The sequence below is a fragment of the Pleurodeles waltl genome, chromosome 11 (genome assembly GCF_031143425.1).
Source record: "Pleurodeles waltl isolate 20211129_DDA chromosome 11, aPleWal1.hap1.20221129, whole genome shotgun sequence".
Lineage (NCBI taxonomy): Eukaryota > Metazoa > Chordata > Amphibia > Caudata > Salamandridae > Pleurodeles > Pleurodeles waltl.
The window spans coordinates 222,521,279-222,548,137 of record NC_090450.1 but is presented as its reverse complement, the minus strand read 5'-3'; the positions used below and the strand labels follow the sequence as shown (position 1 = coordinate 222,548,137).

At 42.7% G+C, this 26,859-nt stretch overlaps 1 protein-coding gene across 1 annotated transcript in view; it reads right to left on the bottom strand.

The window, feature by feature from the left end:
- Nucleotides 1–379: 379 nt before the first annotated feature.
- Nucleotides 380–26,859, bottom strand: part of ADRB3 (adrenoceptor beta 3) — a 70,361-nt gene continuing 43,881 nt past the window's right edge. Inside the window, exons 2-3 of the mRNA XM_069213448.1 lie at nt 25,596–25,663; nt 380–5,061 (exon numbers count right to left, since the gene is read on the bottom strand). Of these exons, the coding sequence (XP_069069549.1) occupies nt 25,624–25,663 (40 nt within the window). The 3' untranslated portion in view covers nt 380–5,061; nt 25,596–25,623. The remainder of the gene's footprint in view (nt 5,062–25,595; nt 25,664–26,859) is intronic.

The following is a 26,859-nucleotide window of genomic DNA, read 5'->3' as shown; positions in this document are numbered from 1 at the left end:
ACCTCAGAAGAATCCCACATATTGGGTTTGTTGTGTGGACTTTAGCACACATTCAATCAAGTGCTTTTGTTTTGCTTTTTTTTTTTAAATAAAAACATTTCCCTTTTGAACACCTGCTTAAAGTAGGACTTATGTTTTGATGCACAGCATCTTCTGGGTATCTTAGAGATATTGGGGTTGGAGTCACTCTCTATGGGTGTTTGCTTTGCTCCCCCACCCAAGTAATACCCCAGTATCCCGCTGTGATGCTAAGCAGCGCAAAACACTTTGGCCCATATTTATACTTTTTTAGCGCCGCATTTGCGTCATTTTTTGACGCAAAAGCGGCGCCAACTTAGAAAATACAATTGTATTTTCTATGTTGGCGCCGCTTTTGCGTCAAAAAACGGCGCAAATGCGGCGCTAAAAAAGTTGTGTGCTGAGAAAAGGGCGCATTTCTATTGCAAAATAGCTCTTGCACTTAAAAGTAGGTAATAATGAGTTGCTTTGCATTGGGTGGCATAAATTTACAACACAACAAAGCCTTAGTAAATCTGGACCCAGGTTTGTTTCATCCCCTCTCAACTATACATATCCCACCTACATATTTCCTCATTAGGTCTCGTTCTCTTGTTTCCCTTCCCTCTTCTGCTCCACCTTAAGGTCTTGAAGTGAGCTATGGGCAGAGTTAGCGCTATAAATAAAACCAAAAAAGCATGGCGTCAGGCTCATTCACTTTCTGGCACAACTGCCGCAGTACTACGCAAATACTACATTTCACTCTGACATCTGGGTAGGCCGCACACGACTATACATGTTTTTCTGACAATTGTTTTGAAAGTGTGAGCTATACGTGAAATGCTTGCTTAAACAGGCCTTTCTGGCGATGTGACGCAAGGGGGGGCTTGACGTGGTCCCTGTGATATTTTAGGACGGGAACGAAATGTTGACACGGAGAATTGGACGAGGGAACAGCTTGTCTGTGCTCGGTGAGAGCAGAGAGACAGATGCTAGGTGGGAACTCAGCCAGGTGTCGCTTTATTCACTCACTGAGGCAAGACCTTTCATTCCATCAGGAGGCAGATGCGGTTTCCACAGCCCGAGTCGCCCACAGCCTCTCGTTCTGTCAGTAGTAGAGACCTATATTGTGAAATCTTCCTAACACCTCACATGCGACTGTCTCCCAGCTGTAGAGACCTTTCAGATTCAACAGTCTGTTTAAAAAACTCCCAAATTCAAAGCGGCCCACCCGTCTGCGACACACACCCTACTTCTTGATAGTTTCCGAGGGAATAGTTTCCTGTTGAAGTGGAATTTTTGCTATATCTACCAAACCCGTAATGGATTGGAGCATGCGCTGGACTGGTTCTAGCTTCTGTCTGAATAAAAAAATACATTAATAATAAGATTTCAGTGGGCCTCTGAGGTCTCGGTGCCACTGCATCTGCTGCACAAATGGACGCTACGTCCCTGAGCACGGGGGTATCCGTCATCAAATGTATTTTGGGGGAACACGTTCAGGTCTATTTCTGGCTGCCATGGGGTTGCATGGACGTCATTTAGTGGTCGCCATGGGTCGCAGCCGTGACCCCTGGCAACCCCCACATTGCGTTTGCGACCATTGGCTTTAGAGGTGGCAAATTCAGTGCCAGGAACACCGTGGCAGCTCCTCCATTCCTCACGCCAGTTGGGGCTCCACTCTCTTTGTTTTCTGTTATTTTTTATTATACTAATAGCGAATAATAAAAGATCATGAAATATTATTCACTATAAGTGTAATAACAATAGGGTACAACTAGCTGGAATACGCCCTTTCATGGCAGCTGAGGTTAGTGAAATGCTTTTAAATTTATGGTGTGTGCGTGCTTGCAGGTGAGTGTGTGTTTATGTGAGAGAGTGCGTTTAAGTTTGAATTTGAATTTATGCGTGAGTGTGATTAAAAGTGGAGGTCAAAGGGCACGTGATGTCATGCCTGCTACCCCTGGCATTTTGGTGTATTGACGTCCATGTGGAGTTGTCAACTGGCGACTTACACAGCACGTGCATTCTTGCATCCCAACGCCCACAACGTGGGATCTACCATTACACAGGCAACCCCTCCTCACCAGTGTGAGAGGGAAGGGCTACGCATGCTTGCGGACTGTGCCACTCCTACTGACACCCCTCCACCAGTGTGGCTCTTGAAGCGCCCAACCTTTCGCATTAATAGATGATCGTCGGCATTGAAGATGCTTGTCCAATTTAAACTTTTGTGGACGTGCACTGGAATAATTAAAGGATGGGAAGCAGTAGATAAATAGTTTTATTTTGACTAAAAATAAATGTAAAATGGTCACTAAACGAAGGTCTCTGGCGTTTGGATTGTACCATGGCAGAAGTGACCTAAAATGATAGCTTGAAAGCACTGTGCCCACTTCCAATATTTATTTAAACTGACTCTAGGATTAAACAGTATGGTCGTCCCAATATGTGTATCCATATACATTGAGTGTAAAGCATAACTAGTGCTGTGTTTACGGCCTGGTTGTACTAAGCATTTGATGTCAATTTCCTAATTTAAACTTAAGTAAACACAAAAAGACCTTATCGGCCCTTTTAATTACTGTTTCGCCAGTGCTGCCATAACATTAAAATACCTATTGTGTGAAAGAACGCCGTTCTCTTCACGGCCGAAAGCTACAGCATCGAAGAATTGCCAAACAGCGAAACAGAGCAGCACCGACAGTAACGGCGATTCTCTTTCAGGCCAAAAAGAAAGTTAACGCGAGCACAGTGCTTCATTCCATTCCGCATTTTAGGGCAAAACACTTGATTAATCACACACTGAGAGGTTGTGATGGGTTCAGAACAGTGCAAACACCCATAGGCCTCAAAACAAAATGTAATAGAGTAAAGCATAGTGGCGTCTACACGGATTGCATAGGAAACTAACGCCAAATACAACCAGTCCCACACGATTGGTAAAAGTGGGGATGGGGACTGTTGCTTCATTTTTATTCAATTTGTAACATAGATTTTTTTATGTAAATTCCATAGATTACCTGGCATACCCTTGCTTGGCTACTTGTATGTGAGTAATATGTACTCCAGCAGATACCACAAGTTGAAAAGTGACGCAACTCGTCGCTGAAATTTACTACCCATAATCCAATTTGCCTTGGCCCAATGCTATTCAGCATTTAGGGTTGCATGAGAGGGGCACTATGAGAGTTTGCATCTCCAATGTTGCCCTCAGCACACAGCACGTTATAAATCTGGGAAGGTGCTATTTTTGGAACTTGCACAAAGCAGCTATTTTTCATCCAGGTTTGTGTGAATTTTAGTGAATCTTTGCTAAGGTAATTTCTAATAGGTAGTGCCTGAAACCAACCAAAATAGACTATTATAAGCCAGCCCTTTGTACAATATATGATAAAAAGCATGACAGAGTTTCTATATCTTCTCCTGTTCAAAGAGCAATTGAGCTTGGATATGTCCTCTGAAAGGCCTGCAAACCTGAGGCTTAGAACGTCAGATCTTAAGTCTCCCTGAGATGGACTTCTATGGCCGGGACAGATGGTTTACCCTCCTATATCACGAGGTATATGACATGGAGATGATATCACCTCTACAACGCTGCAAGATAAGTATAGATGAGGAGATGCAGAGGTAAGGATGGTATTTAAATATTATTCATGGAGATGTAATAGTAGGCAGTGTGGTGGATGTGATATTGTTGCAGGGTAATTTTAGCAACCTAGAGAGTCATACCGCCACAGAGTCAACTGTTTGCACTGCAGACCGAAAGTACGAACCCCTATTGAACAGTTCAAGATAATCGTCCTCGCCATTTCCACACAGTGATACTGGTGAAGTAAAATTGTTAGTCTATGTCTAATGTGTGACCTTGACATTAAACCATTATTGTCTAGTGAGAGAGCAAAGCCATTTACAATTGTTTAATGTGTGAAATTTTCACTGCTGCAATCCAAAGGTGCTGGACAATTTGTCACTGACTTTTTCACCAATGTTGTTTTTCTTGGTTCAATTAGTGAAAATATTGTTTTGTGCATGAGTCATTCGGTTTACAGGTAAAACATTTCACAACCCAAGTGTAAAATCAGGAAGTGCCATTGAAATCCAGATAATCTGCCCCCTGGTCTGTGCCAGGCCTCCCTCTTGTTATGCATGAAGACACCTTTCAGAGCTGAAGAGACAGAACAGGAAGCGCCTTCGCCGACTCTCCATGCTTTTAGGACATCCAGAGGACCCCCACGAGCCAATGAGAACAAACTGCGAGTTCCATCATGGCCTTCTGCACTAGCTCTCATGTCAAGGGTTTAGAAATTTACTACGGGACAATTTAAATGTACGAGGGTAGCTGGCCTCAATTTTTCTGTCCATGAACCTTCACGTTTTGCCTCCTTGCCAAAAGTCACGCACAGCTTTGCAAATCACAAGTCAACATAGAGAATGTAAACGACATTATCACAGGAATAACGTTCTCTCTGTGACAGGTGTTATGATTCACTGGACAGTACTTTTTTCATTGTCTTTTTCTGGATGACTGTTTAAATTGGTCCTTCCTGGGTTGGAACCTGTGAACTTCAGGATGACACAGCTATCACCAGCAAGGGTTCAACCCTCTACGGTGTGTACTGTGGGCACCAAGGGATGACAGTGGTTTTGACCACACCTGTATCTGGGGACGAATTGCTCATCTGAGATGGTACATTGGCAATTTCTTAGACGGCGTCACTGGCTCCACCATTTTTTTTTTATTTAGGAACGGAAAAAAATAGAGTAAAGAATAATTTCATTCTGCTACCTGAACAATATGAAAATAAACATGTTCTTTTTACATTTTGCCATTTATATTTAACACTGTTAAAAAAAAAAATAGACTCCGGTTTCTTATATACAGCGTCCTCTACAAAATGTCAGATTTGTGACGTCGCAAGGATGGGGCGGAGCTTGTGGGAGTGTGCGTTTCGGAATACCTGAGCAGAGTTCGAACAACGAGGGTATGCTTCCCAAGTGAGGGGTAGCTAAACGTGCAGTCCGAAGAGGGGGAACGTGCGGCAAAAGATCTGCTGACGTTTTCTGAAACAAAGATAAAAAATAAAGAAAATATTTAGCATAGCCAAACATACCTACGATTAGTTCACAACATTCCCAACAATTAACCACTTTTACTTAAACACATACACAAATTCTTAAGTAAGAAAATTACATCTATCTATCTATCTAGGTTACAAATTCAGCAGTGGTGACTGTAGTTATGGTTAACTCACAGTTTCCATCAAAAACTAATATTTTGTTTACTTTAATAACTTTGATGCCACAAAACTTTCTCAAAATAGTTTAAAATTTGGGTTTGGCATGTGAAGTTCTATGCAAATCTGTCATGAAAAAGGATTTCCTCTAATCTAACTACTAAATAAATTGAAAGTTGAACAGAATTACACAACATTTGTCATGAAAGTAGGCATTTATTCATAAATGTACCTTTCATTGGTTTGATTTAAACATGTTCAGTAGTTTTTCCGGAATGAGCATTTAAAATGTTTTGGAGTTCCTTGGAAGGGATTGAAATTGAGAGATATTGTGACTGTTAGTCTGAGTATGCTCCCTAAACCCAGGTTCGCTGACCATCTGCGGACTAAATTAAAAAAATATTAACATCTGATTGGACGAGAGAGGTTTTTCTCCTGTTGTCTATTGTGGATCTGAAAACTCAAAGCTGGACCGTGGACACAAAGGGTCAGATGTATCATTCTTAGCAATAGCGATTACCTAATTGCGATTTTTTGCGAATCACAATTAAGTAATCGCTATTTTATAAAACTCCAGGAGTTTCATACTGCGATTTGCAAGGGCTCGCAAATGGACCTACCTCATTAATATTCATGAGGTAGGTCGCAATTTGCGAGCCATTGCAAATGGCTACAATCACAGGGATGGTGGACTGCTGGGCTCAGCAGACCACATGTTTGTGATTGCTTTTCAATAAAGCATTCTTTTTTTTTTAAATGCAGCCCGTTTCCCTAAAGGAAAACGGGATGCAGTTAAAAATGTAAAATGAAAAGTTTTCTTTTCATTTTTTAAGAGCAGGCAGTGGTCCATGGGACCACTGCCTGCTCTTAAAAAAGGATTTCACATACATTCACAAAGGGGAAGGGGTCGCTTGTGGATCCCTTCCCCTTTGTGAATGGATTACCACCAATTTGAAATTGGTGGTAACTGCGGTTGTTTTGCGATGCATTCACGGTCGCAAAACAATCATAAATACCTCTGCGATTCGGTATTAGGAAGGGATGCCCTTGACACACCCCTTCCTAATACCGAATCAGTATGTATTCGCAAATCCAATTTGCGATTCGGTAACAAGGTACCAAATCACAAAGTGGACTTGTTACATGCCAAAATGCATTTTTGCGATCACAAAAATGTTTGATACATCTGGCCCAAAGTTCTTTGACTGGCTTGTACAACAGAGAAAAATATGTTGGTGTTGCCATTATTCGATTTACATTGCTGAAAAACAAAAATTAAGTAGTTATACAGGGCTGGTGGCGTTTCTTAGCCCCTGGTTCAGGTGGAGGGACCTCTTCAATCAAGATAAAAAAGAACATTTTATTGCATGGTTTGCAGACGAAGAGGCAGCGGTAGTGAGCCCCAGTGCCACTCCAAAGATTGAGAAGCCAGATTTGAAATCTGAAAAATCAGACAAAGTTTCCAAGACCCATGATGGACCCCTTTCAGGCCCATGAACCTTAGCTCACCACTGCTAAATCCACAAAGGTTTGTGGGCACTTGATGGACACCCTGCAGAGTTGGGGACAAGAATCCAGGAAGTTGTGTGAGTTCTGGATCACAAATGACTACCCTCACAAAAGAAAAGGAGACCAGCTTCTGTTTGGCCCGTGAAAGAAGGTTGCAGAAGCAAGGTCAAGTAGTCAACCCTTGCTGTGCATGACTGTTAAAACTTCGTTTTGGGAGCTGCCAGGCCTTCAACAATATTTAAACAATGAATTGAAAGAAAAGCAAAGGTATCTTTTTAATCTCAAAACACATATTGCCATAGTAGTCCCTGGTACTCAAGCGAGCTACTTTGTTTGGGGAGGTGCTCTTTGAGAAAGAGTAGAATGACATCACTACCAGTGAAGTTAGCCAATGGCTGAAGTGGGCTACAGATCATTGAATGAATAGGCTTTTTGAAAACATATATAAGTATATTATACATAACTTTAGTAAAATATAAAGGTCTTGGCTAACACCAGACATGAAAATAAAAAAAGAAATATACAAACATTTCTAGAGAAATTTGAAAATGTTGGCATTTTAATATTGATTTTGGTGGTGCTTATAGATCTCTTTAGTATAACCTTCCTTCACTAGTGCCTGCTTACTCTTTCAGGGCCCAACGGAGAACCAAATGACCTAACACTGCCTTCATGGTACTAGGGGTTGTGTATTATTACTATTTTGCAAAATGTTATTTTATTTTTTACTATTTTGTATCAAAACCCTGTCAAATTTTAGGTGAATGGGACTTTCGTCAGCAATGCCACCGTGCTTCATCTGCTTTCAATTCCTCAACCTGATCTCAACAGTGACTGAATGGAGTGAGAAAGGGATGCAGAAAGTCTAATGGACAAATTGGAGGCAGCATAAGACCTTTTCACCATCGTCGCCACCCTCCGGCCACAGGATTCCCTGGAGAGTCATCCCCAGATAAGATAGCTATCCGGGAGGACAGACTCGCCATTAAGAAGTCCACCATCATTGACTGAGGGAAGACTTCAGCAAACTATGAATGGAATACCCTTTAGTTAAATAACGTGAAAAAAGAAAATGGGCTAGTCAATGTCCATCTAACCCGTTAAAACACCCATACTCAAGTACCAGAATGCAAAGTAAAAATCTGAACTGAAACAACCAGTTATGCGAATCTCTGGAAAAAAAATGCAGCTATAGCAATGTGAGTATCTGTCAATTTGTTGCTTATTCTGGAGGGAGCGATTGTGGATAATAAGGGAACAGCTTGGAGTTGGAGCAGAAGGGTTTAGGGCCAGATGTATCAAGCGTTTTTGCATTTGCAAACGGAGCGAATGACCATTTGAGAATGCAAAAATGCCTTTCAGTACGTATGAAAGGCATTCGCTATGCAATTTTAAGGAATAGTTAAAATAGCGATTCCTTAAAATTGCGAGCCCATTTAGAGAATAGCAAATTGCGATTCTCTAAATAAGAAATTGCAAAGAAGGAATCCTTGTTTGCGATTTCTTATGCACATGTATCAAGCTTTTCCTTGATGCGAATTGGGCATTAAGAAATCACAATTAACGACAAGTAAAACTTGGTGGAAACGATGTGCAAATTTTTAAAATGCATTAATAATGCATTTTAAAATTGACATGTAACGCACACATGCCCCTATGGCATGTGTGCGTCTCACATGTCCTAAAATATTTTTTGGGGTGCAGCAGAGGGGGCCTTAGGCCCCCAGCACCCTGGGGTTTGGCATTTCCTAAATTGCGAATTCCAGTTAGGAATTCGCAATTTGGGAAATGCAAAAAATCGCAAATATGGGCGAATGGGCTCAGAATCGCTATTTGCGATTCGGTAATAGCATTTGCGATTTTTAAGAAATCGCCATTACCGAATCGCATATATGATACATACCATTTGCGAATCTGAAATAGCGATGTCTTAAAAATCGCTATTAGAGAATCGCAAAGTGGGTTCTTCATACATCTGGCCCTTAGAGATGTGCTGTCATTCTTGGGATTAGTAGCCTGTGAGGAGAGGACTCACTTAATGTAAATGGAGGCTGAATTTATGTATTTTTGACAGGGCAGCTTGAAGTTCCAAGTCCGGCCCTGACCCTTCCCCATAATGACTTTTTGTGCTTCCTGCGCCCCTGTTGTACTGCTAAAGTGATTGTCTTCTGCGCCTGGCCAGGACAAGGTAGTCCTAAACCAACAGACGCGTGTCCTTCTGTAGGGAAAAATGACCATTGTGTATTGCAGCAGGCCACCCAATGACGGAGTTTCAGCAGAGAGATGCGAAGCTCGCACCTGAGAAGCGTTATTGTGGAAGCTCTGGGGGCGTCCAATTACACCTCTTTTGATGTATTGTGTCGTGAGGAGTTCGTGAACTTCTAACCGTCCCTTCCAAACACTGGTTTCACAACAACTTCAATTCGGAAATTTTGCACCCGGAACAGATGCTTGAAAATGAATGTTTCTCCTGTACAAAGTCTCGACCCCCGGTTGAGGTAAGGCTTAACATATTTCTTGGAAGGCAGCCTACCTGTCCCGGCTCGCCCGCCGCCTGGGCATCACGTAAACAATGCGCATTCTTGGTTGACACCTAGGAGAATTGTTCTCTGCAGGCGCAACATGCAATGGCATGCGGCCTGGCCGTCTGATGAGTGCCCTGTCAGGGCTTCCGCCTGTGGCGAATGTCAGGTGCCAACGCGGAATTGATGGATTGCCTGCGATGCTACAATTAGCAATTCAGAAGCAACGCCTGTTCATAAGCATACCTGCATAGCACTGCCCAGAAGGCTGATGCCGCTTGTTTTGATGACAGCATCTCCAACAACAGGGAAAGCCGTCATGCTAGGGTGTTCGATTCCAGCGTGATTGTAAATAGCGCTAAGTATGCTTAAAGGACTAGGCCAGGCTAACGTTTAGCATATATATCAGTACTGCAGTGTTGGAAGGGCTGGTCTCACAGATCGGTGTATATGAATTGCTTACCTATTGGGTAGGTCTGTTTTATGGTTTTGGTGGGCCTGTTTTAAATGTGCTTGCTCTTATAATAATACAAACATTGCCTGTTGCCTGAAGCACAAATGTATTCCGCCTCCCATACGCTGCAAAACACTTATAAACCTTTACTATCTTGGCTAACTGATTTTGTCTTGGCTATCTGACTTTGTAACGGGCACCACATCTATTAATTTGGTGCCAAAGCCCATTTTTCGACCCAGTCCAACCCTGTATAGGGCCTCATTTATGTTTGGTGGAGTGGGAGAAACGCTGTAAAGCAGTGGTTGCCTGCCCACCAACCTTGTTTTCTCCTGCCCTATTTAGAGACAATTGGGTTACCAGTGGTGAAGCCAGCGCAGGCTCCGACCCAATGGTGTAACAAATGCCCCTTCAGCCCCTGACCTCCAGGAGGGCCCTCAGCACAGTACACTGGCCGAGCCTTCAAGAGTGAGTCTGAGAGGGGGACCCTCCAAATACTGTGCAGGATGGCGCCCTCAAGTTTCGTTGCGCCACTGCTTTATCCCTGGCCCAGCGGTCAATGAGACATGGTGGACACAGGCTGGGAATACACAGAATGACTTCCTATGCATAGGAACCATATTTTTGGTTGTTTAAGGAATACAAACTCCCGCTTTGGGAGTTTCCTTTCTAAAAACTAAAAAGTTTGTTTAAGTGTGTGCTTTAAACATGTCAGTGCTGTGGTGCTGAAAAGGGAGTCCGGCAACAGGGTCTCCTCTTACAGCACCGAGATTCAACGGTGATCAAGGTCAATCATCAACAGACATCTGTTTCTTATAAAATGTCAATGCAACAACAATAGGTCAAATTAATTTATTGTGAAAAGCAAGTGTTGAAGGCAATAGATCTTTAACCCCTTCCCTGCTGGGCCATCCCCCTACCCAGTGCTCAGACATTTTTTTGGCTATTCAGGATATTTCGCACTTAGGCCTCCATAACTTTTTGTCCACATAAGCTATCTGTGCCAAATTTGTCTCCTTTTTTTCCAACATTCAGGGGATTCTAAAGGTGCTCAGGGTTTGTGGATTCCCCTGGAAGGAACTACAAAAATAGGCAAAATTTAGCAAAATCTTATGTTTTTTGAAAAAAATAAGGACAAAGTACACCAGATAATAGTGTCTGTTTTTTCCTTAAAAATGGTACCCAAGAACGATTACTGTATTAAAGTCACCACCTTCATAGCTTTCAGGAACATGCAATGCTGAATAAAAAAACACAGTTTGTACCACAGTTTTGGTATTTATCTAAGGGATAGCCGGTTTCCCTATTTTATGTGCCTCAACCTACTTCCGGTTTGTGGTTGAAACCAGTCTGAAACTCATGGGTGAGCCTGAAAACCTATAGATTTCTGAAAAGTAGAAAAATTCTGAATTCAGCAAGTAGTCATATGTATACACCTCAAGGTTGTCCCATGGAAAATAACTGTAGAAATAACATTTTCATCTGTAACGTTTTGCCAAGATGGCCGATTCCCAAAAGCAATATTCCATTACGTCCCATAGACCTCTCTAGTTCAGTAAATTTATAGAGTTTATCGGTTCTCCAAGAATCCAAGGTTCCCAGAGCCAACAACTGAGCTGCACCATACAATGATTTTTCATTGAGGACCGAGTATAGGCCAATTCTTATAGTGAAATAGGCAGACTGAAAAATGGGTATCAAGGAAACTTATGTATTTCTGAAATGGACACATGATATGTAGTTTGGGAGCAGTGTCTATTTCTACATTTCTGAATTTGTGGGTACCCATTCTATTGTATGATTTGGAGGGTATATTTCAAAATATCATCTTTTGTGAACACTGGCTTAAATTTGAAAGGCACAAATGCAGTGAAATTTCATTGATAATAACAAACGTTCTACTATTCAAGGCTTCCACAAGTTTTCCTATAAAAATGGTACCACACTTCTTTTTCCACTGGAAACTGATCCTCTTTTTCCAATGTGGGTAGCTCTAGGTTTTGAACCCTAGCTTAGCTTTCACCTATGGAAACCTAGCCAACGTGTACATTTTTGAAAAGCTAGACACCTAGGAGTATCCAGGGAGGGCTGACTTGTGTGGCTCTCATCAGGTTTTCTAACCCACAATCCCTTGCAAAACCTCAGACTTTGGCTAAAAAAACTAATTTCCTCACATTTCTGTGATGGAAAGTTCTGGAATCTGTTGGGAACCACAAACTTCCTTTCACCCAGCATTCTCCTACTTCTCTTGATAAAAATGGTACCTCATTTGTGTGAGTAGGCCTAGTGCCCGGGAGAGGAAACCACCCAAAATGCAACATGGACGCATCAATTTTTTTCCACCAAAAACGGATTCTCATTTTCTGATGCGGGTAGCTCTAGGTTTTGGACCCTAGCTCAGCTGACACATATGGAAACCTAGCCAACCCGTACATTTTTTAAAACTAGACAACTAGGGGTATCCAGGGTGAGCTGACTTGCATGGCATTCACTATACTTTTTTTACCCTGAATCCCTTGCAATCCTCAAACATTGACTAAAAATACATTTTCCTCACATTTCTGTGATGGAAAGTTCAGAATCTGCAGGGAGCCACAAACGTCCTTGCATTCAGCATTCCCCCAAGTCTTCAGATAAAAACAGTACTTCACTTGTGTGGGAAGACCTAGGCTTGCTACAGGAAAAGGCCAAAAACGCAACATGAATACATCACAATTTTTCACTGAAAACTGACCCTATTTTTCAGATGTCAGTAGCTCTAGATTTTGGACCCTAACTCAGTCGGCACCCAGAGAAACCTATCCAACCTGTACATTTTGAAAACTAAACACCTAGGGGAATGGCATGACTTGCATGTACCCCATTAGTTTTTTTGCCCAGGATGACCTGCACACACCTCAAACTTTGCCTGAAATTGCACATTTTCCTTACATTTCTGTGATGAAAACGTCCGGAATCTACAGGAATCCAACCAATTCCTACCGCCCAGCATTTCCTTCACCTGTGCAAGTAAAAAAACTGTCCCACTTGTGTAGCTGGGCCTAGTGTCCCCGACAGGAACAAATTAAACCAACGGCAATGGGAGCCCTTGGATTGGGACTTCTATTGATCTTGTTTGGATCCGTTCCTGTCGCTGGCACTAGGCCCAACCACACGAGTGGGGCTGCGTTTTTATCAGCACATGTGGGGCACTGCTGGGTGGTAGGAATGTTGTGAATTTCTGAGGATTCTGGAAGTTTCCATTATATAAATGTAGGGAAAATGAGCTACTTCTGGCAAAGTAGGAGGTTTGCAGGGCACTGTGTGTAAGAAAACCTAATGGAATTCACACAACACACCACCCTGGAATTCCCAGGTTGTCTTATTTTTAAAAAATGTCCATGGTTGGTAGGTTTCCATGGATGACAGTCAAACATGACCCCAAATCCCACAGCTGCCCCTATTGCTGATCCCTCCATGTAACACTTTAGGGCTTTTTGTGTCAAGGTTCCCTGGCCCACCCTCACAAGTAAGGTACCATTTTTATCGAGAGACTTGGGGGAATGCTGTGTGGTAGGAAATTTATGGCTTCCACAGATTCCAGAAGTTTTCCTCACAGAAATGTGAGGAATATGTGTGTTTTTAGTCATTGTTTAAGGTTAGCAGGGCAGTGTGGGTTAGAAAATGGTATGGAGGCATGTGAAGCACACCACCCTGGACTCCCCTAAATATTTAGTTTTCTAAACTGTCTGGGTCTGGTAGATTTTTGAAGGGTGCAGCCTACCCAAGCCCAAAATGTGCAGCCGTAACCATCGCAAGTGGGACGATATTGAAAGTTAGCAAAGGTCTCCTGGACCAGATGTAAAATCAAAACCCAAAGAGTCAAATGTCCTCTTGCTTGCCACTGGGATGAGATGCTTCAGTCCGCAAGAGTTGTTGGGGTGGTGGCAGGACCATGCCCAGAGTTGTGGGAAGAACCCCACCCCTCAATTTTTTCCTTTTAGATCCCTGGCGACTAGTGGGCTGTCTGTTCTGTTGGGGGCAGATCAATGGTAACTACCCCCCGTCCCCAGGGTGAGCAAAAAGAGTTTGTCCCCATATATTTGGGGTGGTGGAACGGTCATGCTCATGGTGGGCAGCCCCCACAACTCTTTACAAAAAAAATAAATCCTTGGCGTCATCTGCTCTGTGGGGGAGGGGGGGGCAAAAAGACTGTGCCCATTTTTCGGGGGAGTGGGCTTTCTGACCCCAGATTTTTTAAAATCCCTGGCATGTAGTGGGTTGTTTGCAACCCGAGGGCAGATCGGCAGTAATTACCACCTTCTGCATCTGGGGGGCAGAAAGACTGTTCCTATTTTTTTTTGGGGGGGGAGCACTGCCATACCCATTCTAGGCAGCCCCCAGCCCTACACTTTACAAAAAAAAAACCCTGATGCCTATGGGGCTTCCTGCCCTCCCACAGGGAGGGGGACAGATTGGGGGCTATTGCTCTGTTCCCCGAGGGGGGCGGGGACAGAAAGACTTTGGTCCTAGGCTGTCTAGTGGGCTTTTTGTCCCCCCACGGGGGGCAGATCAGGGGTTATAACCCTCCTATGCCTCCAAGGAGGGCAGAAAGACTGCTCATTTTTTGGGCATGTTGGGCATTGCCATGTCCATTCTGGGCAGCCACCGCCCCTATACCTTACTAAAAAAATTATTCCTGGTGTCTATCGTACTTTCTGCACCCTAGTGGGGGTGCTGATTGGAGGCTATTGCTCCCATCTACCTCCTGGAGGGGTAGAAAGACTGAATTAAAAAAATACCTAAGGGAAGAAAAAGCCCTTGTGCCAAGGGGCCACTTCCCCCTCCTTGGTGTTTAGTGGTAGATTCCTGCTTGGCGATTTGCCCTCCTGTGGTGTGGAGGGTGGAGAGCAACATGCATCATGGATGCATCACCTGTTTTTGACAAGGTGCTGCTCACATTTTCTTTAAAAATGTTTGAAGTAGATTTGCCTCTATGTATCTCATTTTAGGTAGATTGGAGATCCACAGTTTGTGCTGAGCTGCCCATTTTGAACTTTACATCAAATGGTGGTGTAACTTGCTGTCCAGGGGGGGTCTGCTCCAGTGTATGCTATGGAGTGGTTTTCCTTTTCTTCCAGGACATTTCTTTTGCTGATATTGAGTGCCATGGAGGATTAGGGTGGAGTCACAATTGGGCTGGTGAAGTGTAATTTTATTTGTTGAGCGTACTTGGCTGATTTATTGTACTAGTCACTTAAGTCTGGAATTTTGTGGCTTACTGGAAAACACAATTTCCCTTTTTTACAATAAGGAGTTTTGACATGTCTTGACTATTGTTGGTGCAGCTGTAATGTTCGTTCACAATTTACCAACTATTCACCATTCATGCATGCATTCAACACTAATTCTTCATCCACCAGCAATTTAAGATCCATTCATCATTCACTTTTTAACATCCATTCACCACACAGTCACAATCCATTTACCATCTGTTCACCAAGCATACTTCATACTTCATTCTGCATTCACAATTCATAAATCAGCCATCCACCTCATTCAATTCACCATCCAGAAATAATCCACCTCTGTTCAGTTCACCATCAAATCAAAATTCATTTAAAATTCCCCATATGTCCATTCACTCAATTCACCAGATATCGTCCACCAAATCCCCATTTAGATCTATCCTGTCACCATATGCTCACCATGTTACATTCATTCACAATTTATCTGCCGATACATCATTCATTAATCCACTATCCATGCACTTATCAATCCTAAGACATCTTAGTGCACTTTATACGATGCTCCTTTTGACCACGATGCTGACCTCTATGAAACTGTGCACCATATACACAAAGGTGGCACCAGAACCTGACATGGAATGCAAGAGGTGACCTCCAGTATCGTAACCAGTGCAAATTCTTGCTGCCCAACAGATTGGGACAGCAAAGGGCAGATATGGTTCTCAAATGTAGGATCAAAACTCGAGGTAAGACATCGAGAACAAGGCAATACTCAAGATAAAGTTTCAAGCAATTGATACAATACACCCAATAAGATCTCCAGAACTGAACAGAAGACTACAGATGTGACCTCTAAATTGGTGCACATTAGACTAGAGATGGACTTTAACATCGAGTTTCCATGGAACATATTTTTTTGGTCAAGAATAGACTACAACACAAAATCAAAATATCATATACCCATTTATTTTTTCCCAGTGTAACTCTGCTACATTTTTCCAGCTGTTAACACTTGACAACCACCATCTTTCTCTCGCCTTTATATTCACTGACAAATTTCAAGTGGAAGTGAGGCACTTGTTACTTTGTATCTGTATGTGGAACGTCAGGACAATGGTTGCAAGCACAGCAATTGTGCTTGAGGTGGGGACCTCTGCATGTCTAGAAGAATTCAAACTAGTTTAACATTTCTGAAAGATATGCTTAGAACCAGAACAAATATCGCCCTTGAACTGGCAGTTAAGGACATATTAAAAGATGAACTACATTTGTTTAACCAGGGCGGTGGTTCCCTGCACTCCTGTTGATTCAATTGGCATCTTCTGACTCACTATATCCCAAACATGCTCGATCTCTGCTACTAGGGTGTCGGAATTTGTCATTTAAAATGCATTTTGGAGTTATATTTCAGTATGGAAGACATACTCTTTGAAGAGGTCTTGAGTTGTCTCTTGAGAGGCCAATAATCCAGCTATGCAATAATCAAACTAGGCCTTGAGTTTCAGGGCAATATCGGGATTACAAAATAGAGCACAGATAATGTCTGTAAATCAGACCAGTCAAGCATGATTATAGAAATCACATAAATCAGTTTTCACACATCACTGTCACAGCTCACTAGCATTCACACACGGTTTAACCTTCTGATGAATTAGGTGGCGTTATTATTGGATGGTTAATTGTAAACTAAGGGCCTTGAAAACTAGAGCTCTATGACTGCTTTCACATGTGTGATGGTAGGCAAATCACGTAAGGTCTCATTACTAAGTTCCTAGTAACGATCTGGCAACTCGGGTTACTGATACTGGGTGTATCAGTAACTTCTATAATAGGGTCTTAGGGAAGGGTACAAATGGAAGCCATTTGAATTGAATAGAATAAGCAGGTAACTTGGCAATGTCAGTTATGATTTCCCCAATAATTCCTCATTTCACCCCGATGTTTCACCCAGAGACTATGCCTTCTTACAGCAGCTGGAGACTTCCCCGCAGCATAAGCTAGTTACAGTGGGTCTTGTAATCCAAATGGGGCCAATAACTCTTGTTACTGACCACACTGGGATAAAAAATGCACACGTAATGAAGGCCTCGGGGGGATACAGAGAATGTAGCCAGCACTTTGCCTACATGTACCTCCTGATTCACAGACATTACCTGCATGTAGAACGAAGGCGAGGATGGGAGCTCAACTGTAGCTCCCCTGTCTCTGCTCCATTCCTTTGATGGTCTGGTCTTTGAGACAGCTTTACCTGTTTCATCAGCCTATAGTTTCTGTTAATATCTATATACATAATAATAGGCAGCTCTTGGGGATGTTTATCATTGATATTGTTTCGTTGGCCTGTCAAACTGTCAATCACGTTTTCACCCACTCATCTTAGTATATAATATTGGACAATGTGTCAGCCCACTTCAGCAATTGGCTTTCTCGCTTTGAGTGACGAAATTTTGCCTTTGTACAGTGTGGTCACCCCCCACATGAAATAGTGTTCTTTAGTGTCAGGGCTTATGGGACAATAGTTCCTCATAAATGTTTTTAAGAGTTAGTTATCTAGTTCGTGAAGGCTTAGCTCCTCCACCTACACTACTACTGGCTCACTTAGTTATATTTCTGTGTGTGGCATCCTGCTCTTAATATTAATTTTAGGATTGGACAAAATTCGTAATATTTGGATTTGTGTAATTATGCAAAATCTTGGAATATTTAATAGAAAATATTTAATAGAAAATACGCATCAATATGCAAATGGCAAATCTGTCATTTAGCACTATACTTTAGCATGAAATACTTCCTCATGTTATGACACAATGATTCATCTTCGCTAAAAAAATGGACCAAAAACCAGTCACTAGCTTTCCAGTTTTTCAAATTGTTTCCACACTTCTGTACTATAAATTTGCCAGGGATGATGGCATAACACAGTGGAATAATTGGTACGGTTTCAGGAATTCCACGTAGAACACATAATATGACATTTTTTAAGTTACCAGGCACAATGGCTGCTGGAAAGCGAAAGAGACCTTGGACACATCCATTGTGCTGGACATCGCGTCTGTTCTGTGGGGGTGCTCTTTTGGTAGAAGCAGTAGAGAGCACCTTTCAAATCAGACATTAAATGGGTCACAAACATGCACTGAATATACTAATGATTGCTGCAAAGTGATGGTCAGTTGTCTTGTTATATTTTTAAGTTGGTGGGTGTTCATATAAAATATGTTTTATATTATATGTGTAGTTTATGTATGGTGCAGTTGATTTGCATAAAGTGTAACAATATTTTATAGTATTGATTAGACTGCTGTAGTAGGTATATAAAAGAGGTCTCTCTGGAGTGTTCTCAAATTGTAATTATGGTTAAGAAAATGTGCTTATTTGTTACACTGCTTTGACAGTCTCAACAAGCACTGGGCTTATTTTTCACTGTGGGAAGTGTCAGAAAAGGAATCTCTAGTTGGCAGTGGGTTGCATCTTGTCTAAGTAGGGACCCTCACCCTAGCCAGGTCAAGGGAGTCACACAGCTGAGATAACCTCTGCTCACCCCCTTGTTAGCTTGGCTCAAGCAGTTAGGCTTATATCAGAGGCAATGTGTAAAGTATTTGTACACACACACACACAAACACACACACACAGTAACGCAGTAAAAACACCTTAAATGTACTCCACGTCAGTTTAGAAAAAAAGCTAATATTTATCTGAGTAAAACAAAACAACAAAAATCCAACATACACAAGTAAATATACAAATGGTCCAATATTAAATGTAGTATAGAACTTAGGAACACAATAGTTCCAGCTGCGGCCATCAAAACAGCTTGATGGATTTGCTTCTAACAGTCCGGTGCAACCCAACAAGGAGCTTGCTGGCCACAGAGCCGTGTAGATCCCGGTTACAAAACCTTGAAAATGATGAGGAAACATGAGGTGATGCGTCGCTGGAGCCGGTGTGGCATAAGTTCCTTACAGCCAACGGGGAGGTGAGGTGTCGGTTCTTAACTGTTAGTTAGGGGAGGAGAGGTGTAGGTTCCTTACAGTTGCAGAGGAGGTGAATTGGCTTTGGCGGTGAGGCATCGGTTTCTTACGACAAGGCGGGGTTGATGAATCCAGCATGTCAAGATGCGAGGTGTAGACTTTGCGGTGTCACAATCACACCACTGGGCCACAAGTCAGAGTTGGGTACCACAGACGTTGATGACGCGGCACTCTGAACTTGTGCTGTAGTGGAACTTCAGAGATGCAGCAGTGGCATCCAGCCTGCATTGGAGGTCGCGGTCATTGCACTCAGTGGGGACAATGGCTCTGGGGCAGGTAAAGGTGCAGGATTGGAGAGAGGCACAGGTTCTGGAGTCATTCTGGAAGTCGATGCACTAGTATCTTGCTTGTTGCACCAGAACTCACTCCCAAGGGCCCAGTAACTGGATTTGGCACTACTTGGCAAGTCAGGACTCTCATCAAAAGAGCCCAGGCACTGGCAGGTGAAATCTGTGATGTCCCTGAGATGTCTTAACAGGAGGGAAGCTCATTCGAAGCCCTTGAAGAACCTTTGGAAGCAGAAAGCAGAAAGCCAAGTCCAGTCCTTTCACTCCCAGGACAGAAGCAGCAAGCAACAGGCCAGCACAACAAAGCAACAGGCAGCGTGGCAGTCCCTCCTACGGCATCCATCTTTTCTTCCTGGCAGAATTTCCACAGCCCTGAAGGATTCTAACTATGTGGTATCAGAGGTCCAGTACTTATACCCCTTTCCTGTCTTTTAAGAAGCCAAACTTCAAAGAGAAGTCTTTGTAGTGCGCAAGACCCTGCCCGTCCCTGCCCTGGCCCCAGAAACACTCCAGGGGTTTGGAGACTGCTTTGTGTGAGGACAGACACAGCCCTATTCAGGTGGAAGTGTCAACTCCTACCACCACTCTAACTCAGGAAGACCCATCAGCCTGGTGATGGGCCATCTAGATATTCAGGGCACGCCTCAGGCCCCTTTGTGTGACTGTCTAGAGTGAATGTACAAACAGCCCAATTGTCATCCTGACCCAGATGTGTATTCAGCAGAGAGGCACAGAATGCTTTAACAAGAAAATGCCTAATTTCTAAAAGTGTCATTTTCAAACTCACAGTTCAAAAACCAACTTCACCAAAATATGTATATTTAAACTGTGAGTTCAGAGAAATTTCAGGGTAATTCTCATGTTACACTATGGGAGAGATAGTCCTTGCAATAGGGAAGAATGAATTTAGCAGTATTTCGCTATCAGGACAGGTAAAACATGCCACAACATGTCCTACCTTCTAACTACACTGCACCCTGGCCATGGTGGTGCCCTGGGCCTACTTTAATGATTTTTATCATAGGAATAAAACAAATTCCAAGATGCTCTGAATGGTTTTTGAAATGCGTTATATTTCTTTACTTTTCCAAGATGGTTGATGTGCTTTCAACCTGTCATACATTTTGGAACTGTAAACAATAATAAAGTATTCAAAAAGCTCTGGCTGCAGCAAGCTCAGCATGAAGAAAAAGCACAAAAGAAATGGTCCTGTGATGACCCATATACTCTTGTGGAAAGGTTTCAAGACCAACCTAAAGAGGCAGGCCCACATGGATGACCACTAGGAAATTACTGTGATACTAGCACACATGGGGTAACTCCACCCTCCAGTGGTTGGTTCAAAATGCTGTATTTATCTACTATGCTATTATTCTCTGCACTGACCCACTTATATGGGCACAAGGACGCACTACTGCAGTGTTGCCGTCACTTTTTTCATTTTCTTTATAGACAGCTTAACTGTCTATTACAGAGTGCATTACAACTAGTCCTTTAACATGTACTTAGAGTGGGCTTAGGGTCGAACCTTGCTCCTGAATGAATGGCTTTCTTTTCTATTTCAGTTCCATATGTCAGACGTGATTTGATGTTCTCTCTAGTCTTGAGCTTACCCCACCATTGTAGCATTTTGCTTTAACCCTATTTTTTTATTGGATGACTGTATCCTTCCACTGCTGATATCAGAAAACTATTCTTCTTCTTTTTATAGTGTTCTATAAAATGTCACTTTTGGAACTTGATGGGAGTGAAAAGCCCTATATCTTTTCCTCTGGTTTGCCCACCTCTACCCTCCCTCTCTCTGCCTCCCCCTCATTCCCCACCCATCCTCACTCTTTCTCCTCCTCACCCCTGGCAAGAAAAAAGAGGCAGTCTCATGTGCATACTACTCTTTGGAGCCTGCACACAACAGAGAGGGCCACCTGCTTTCTTCAGGTATTGTCTTTGGAATTCTTGCACACTTGTGGTACAAAGGCAAAGGCAACACAAACGGGTGACTATCTTGGAACTATATCTTGTAAACTTCATTATTCTTATATCATTCCAAGTTGTCTGTGACATTGCCTCTACATGCCATAGATGCAATGCCATGCTCATCTTGAAAGGGTATAACAATATTAAAGTAGACAAAATACCAGCATAATTTGGCTGACTAGTGCTATTGGCTTTGCCAGTGCTGGCACCACAATTGTACAAGCATCAGCAAAGAAGTAGCATGCCACCATTTTTATTGTTTTGCAGTTGTACAATTTATGGCAAGACCAATAGCGCAAGCAAGACCTACTTGCATTGCAAATACAGTTACTTTCAGTTTAAGCCGGCACTTGTGCTACTAGTGCAGTGCCAGATCAATGCTTATGAAAAAGACTGTAATATTGATGTCCCTGCTATACAAATATTTTTGTGTGTGTGTGTGTGTATTTATAATGCTGATTGTACTGTGTCTTTTTTGTACAAAGCAGAGAGAGCAGTCAAAAGAATAACAAGAGCAGACAAGAGGGTGTACATGAGTAACCTTGACACCCAAGCAGAAGAGGCAGCTTCGAGAGGAGGGCAGGGGAAGGTGTTCAAGATCACAAAGATAGACAATGGTAAATTTAATTTAACATACAATACCCCTATCATGGACAAGCAAGACAGACTACTCACAAAAGAGAGAGAGAGACAGAGAGAGAGGAGGAAACATGTTGGGTTGAGCATTTCAAAGAAGTCTTGAATAGGTCAGTCCCAACAAGCGAAGCCGACAGCCAACATGCAGAGACAGACTTGGATGTGAACACCGCCTCACCACAGAAGGAACAAATCATCATTGCCATCTGATCTCTCAAGAACAGAAAAGCTCTTGGTCAAACCAACCTGAATGCAGACGTGTTCAAGTCAGATCCTGAAACATCAGCCAAGATCCTCCAACCACTGTTTACGTTGATTTGGGACAGGAGGAATGTTCAAGTTGACTGGAACCAAAATATTATCATCAAGATTTCTAAGAATGAAGCATTAATCAACTGCAACATCTGGGGTGGGTCACCTTTCTGTTAGTACCCAATAAAAGCTTAGTGAAAACCAATATTCAGTGTATTGCTGAAGCTGTGAACAAGCATCTAAGAAAAGAACAGGCTGTGTTCCACAGCGCAGAGGGCTCGTTGATCAGATCCCTACTCTACAAAACATCATAGAGCCGTGCAAGGAGTGGCAGAAACAACTGTACGTCAACTTCATTAATTTTGAGAAAGCTTTTGACAGTATCCACTGTGACAGCCTCTGGCATATACTAAGGCCCATATTTATACTTTTTGACGCTAAACTGCGCTAACGCAGTTTAGCGTCAAAAAATTTAGCGCCGTCTAACGCCATTCTGAAGCGCCATGCGGGCGCCGTATTTATGGAATGGCGTTAGCCGGCGCAAGCAGACCGGCGCTGCCTGGTGTGCGTGGAAAAAAACCACGTAGACCAGGCAGCGCCGGCGTTGGGAAAAAATGACGTTAGGGCGTCTTAAAATGGGGCAAGTCAGGTTGAGGCAAAAAAATCGCCTCAACCCGATTTGCGCCATTTTTTTACGACGCCCAGACGCCATTTCATGACTCCTGTCTTAGTAAAGACAGGAGTCATGCTCCCTTGCCCAATGGCCATGCCCAGGGGACTTGTGTCCCCTGGGCATGGTCATTGGGCATAGTGGCATGTAGGGGGGCACAAATAAGGCCCCCCTATGCCACCCAAAAAAAATTAAAAAATATAAAAAATTATACTTACCTGAACTTACCTGAATGTCCCTGGGGTGGGTCCCTCCATCCTTGGGTGTCCTCCTGGGGTGGGCAGGGGTGGCAGGGGGGGTCCCTGGGGGCAGGGGAGGGCACCTGTGGGCTCATTTAGAGCCCACAGGCCCCTTAACGCCTACCCTGACCCAGGCGTTAAATAGTGGCGCAAATGCGGGGTTTTTTGACCCGCCAACTCCCGGGCGTGATTTTTGCCCGGGAGTATAAATACGACGCATTTGCGTCGCCGTCATTTTTTTAGACGGGAACGCCTTCCTTGCATCTCATTAACGCAAGGAAGGCGTTCACGCAAAAAAATGACGCTATTTGCCAATACTTTGGCGCTAGACGCGTCTAACGCCAAAGTATAAATATGGCGTTAGTTTTGCGCCGAATTTGCGTCGAAAAAAACGACGCTAATTCGGCGCAAACGGAGTATAAATACGGGCCAAAGAGCCTCTGGCATGCCACAACAAATTGTTCTCCCCATCAAGATCTTCTATAATAAGTTTACCTGCAATGTGGGAAATTGTAAGTACAGCTTTGAAGTCAAGACCAATGTGAACATTGCTCTTCAATCTAGTCAACTGGGTGATGTAACGTGAAACAGTAGACCAAACAAGAGACATCAGGTGGACCTTATTCTCTACACTAGAGGAGCTTGATTATGCATATGACCTAGCCTGGCTCATTCACTCCGCCCAGTATATACAGTAAAAGACGTCTCTCCTCAACATCTATGCACATCAATTGGGCCTGATTTTCCAAACAAAGCAATACGAAGTCATGCCACTCAGCATCCCAAGTCCCTCACCAATCAAGGTGGATGGATAGGACCTACCTGTGACTGAAGAGTTTACCTACCTAGGCAGTAATACCAGACATGACAGAGGGGCAGGCAGTGATATCAAGATCAGACTGAACAAAGCCAGGAATGTCTTCAGGATGCCGAACAATTTGTGGCTGCCATCTCAGTACAGCACCACGCTAAGTTGATGGTTTGCCGGAGCTGCATTCTATTCACACTCCAATATGGATTAGAAAGCTGTGAGTAATGAAGAGCAACATTCCAAACTGTCACCCTTCCACACCAGTAACCTGAGACAAATCTCAAGCATTTTCAGGCCTTGAACCATCTCCAACCAGGAACTGCTCACTAGATGCAAGCAAGGGATCGTGGACACGATCATTATGAGAAAAAGACAGAGATCAATAGGACACACCATCGGAAGAGAACAAGACTCCATCACAAGTACAGCTCTCCACTGGACCCCAGAAAGAAAATGCAAGAGAGGCAGGAGAAAGAGTATATGAAGGCAAACTGTAGAAAAAAATAAAGACCCTGACCCACAGCTGGGGCACCATACAGAAACCTGACCAAGATAGATAGAAGTGGAGGTTCCTCCTTGCTGCCTTACGTGCAAGATGGCATACAAGGCAATAAATAAGTATGTTTTCTGCATGTACCTTGCATTGCTACTGGTCATGCTAAAACTTTTCTCCATACACGATGGATGTTTGCATTGCGGTTGCATGTGAGAAACGTATTTCCATTTTTATAGAGAAGATTTAATTGGCACTGCCTGTGCTGAGGCTTCTTTGTGTGAGGGATTGCTGTACTCTTTCTCTTTTGTAGTACTTGTTCTGTGTTTAAGGGAAACTGGCAATGATGCTTTTTATGTAGTATCCCTTCTCGGAGCACAACTGCAGAAGACATTTTCACTGCACAAAAACCAAATCGACCAGCTTTACTGATGCTTGATATTCATTTCTGCATAAATCCGTTTCTCTCAGGTGATGATATACTGTCCCAGAACTGTTAATTCCGACAACTGAGATGATTGAGCTGAAATGTAAAGAAGGAGGTCTTCTGTGCTGTGAAGGGGGGGGGGGGCACACAGCTAGACAAGGAACAAGCCTACTTGCTAGAGTTATTGCTCCTTGAAAGAAATGTAAAGGTGTTCAATTGGCTCATCAGCAAATGAAAATGCGTCTTTAATTGGTGGAGTCATTTGAGGCTTTTTGTGGTTATATATATAATTGGAGTGAGACCTCTTAATGGACACATAAAACAAAATTAATTCGTTAGTCTGATTGACAGAGTGCCTATTACTAAAATATATATTTTAAAAGCACTTATATACTTTCAACACACAATCTGTGACGCATTATATGGAAGTCTGTACTGTCTGTAATGCAATTTTAAAATCTATTGCATATTAACAGTAGCACTATAAATACACAGGGCACGCTTCCCCAGTGCACCAACCAGAATTTAGTTCTGTGAATCTCTGGGTATAAAAACATGCAGAGATCGTATATACTAACAGAGGTTTCAAAATGTAAAATAATGCATTTCCCACAGATTACTTTAACTTGTATTTATTTCTCAATACTTTTAAAGCAGTTACATGAAAGATCAACAAAATAGTCAGGAAATATTTTGTTCTCTTCAGCTAAGTCTTTGGCCCTTCTCCCACTCACACCGATCTCGCCCATATTGCACTCATTGTCACAGTTCCCATACTTTTTAATGCACTTCGATTACTGGCACAGAATTGGTGATCAGTGTGCGACTTACCCGCATAAGCCCCTCCGGCTGGCCTCAATCACGGACTGGAATTTTTCTTTTCATCCCTGTGGACAAGCCTTTCGAACACAGGAACAACAGAAAGAGAAAAGTCACAAAACAAAGTAAATAAGTTATATTTTTAAATCATTGTTTTTGTGCAGTTTGTGACTTCTCAGATACCATGCGTCTCGTGGTGGTAAATATTTACTGTAGCATAACAGTGATTACAGAGTGATTTTTGTCCTCATATTTACTCAAAGCTAAAGAAATACGTGTTTCCCATATGGGGTGCTAAAATACTCCTCAGCAAATGCTATTACTACAGTATGCATTTTTATCACAGCTTATACATTTTACTGCTATCTTGGTCGCAAGATCTTTGTGGAATTTACGTTGCTAGTGAATAATGTTCTTTATAGAGGTGGGACAGTCAACAAATTAACAGGGAGAGATGATCCAGAGCCGAGCCAAGGGACTGACTGGGCTTTAAGAAACCAAGCACGAACCGAGTACCAACAATAGGTGACATCTAACTCATGCAACAATCATCATGTAAAAATATGAAAGTCTCTTTAAAATTAAAAAAAGTGTTTTTTTCATATGCAGAAACCTTTTACCTTGATACATAAGATTTATTTGTGGACAGAGCACATGCTGAAGTTATGTAGTGGGTGCACTCTCATATTTGGTAAGGAAGAAAAAAGAGGCTAATTAGAATAACATTTTTGCCTAGGATCCCACAAATTCGTTAAGCAGGTAAGCCAGGATAGGTCCCAGATTTTTCAAATTTTACATTATACAATTCACCCACTAGATGGCTACCTCTTTCTCTCCTTTATAACACCAGAGGTTTACACTTTGTTTTTCATGTGGTAGAATGTGGGTGGCAGGCAAAAGCCACATTAAAGCTTGGCTAGTTTTGGACTTGAGAATTCAAGAGGACCTCGACCTGAGCTAGAGCCAGGTCTCAAGATCAAGCCTGGCTCAATTGTTAAGTGGCTTTCCAACCTCTAGTTCCCTATAATGTTTGGGAACACTAGGCCAAACTTTTAGACCATGAGTCCAGAGTTCTGAGACTCAGCTGGTCCAATAATGTGACTGATAACACAGTGTCAGAGATAGTGGAAGAAGGATGGGAGTAGGAAGGGATAGTTAAATCAGAAGAGGCTGGTGTAAGGGCAGAGTGGCCGGGCAAGGGGTGAATTATATGGACAGAAAAAAAAAAGGACGACGAGATGAACACAAAAAAACAAATAAAAGAACTTACCTGACG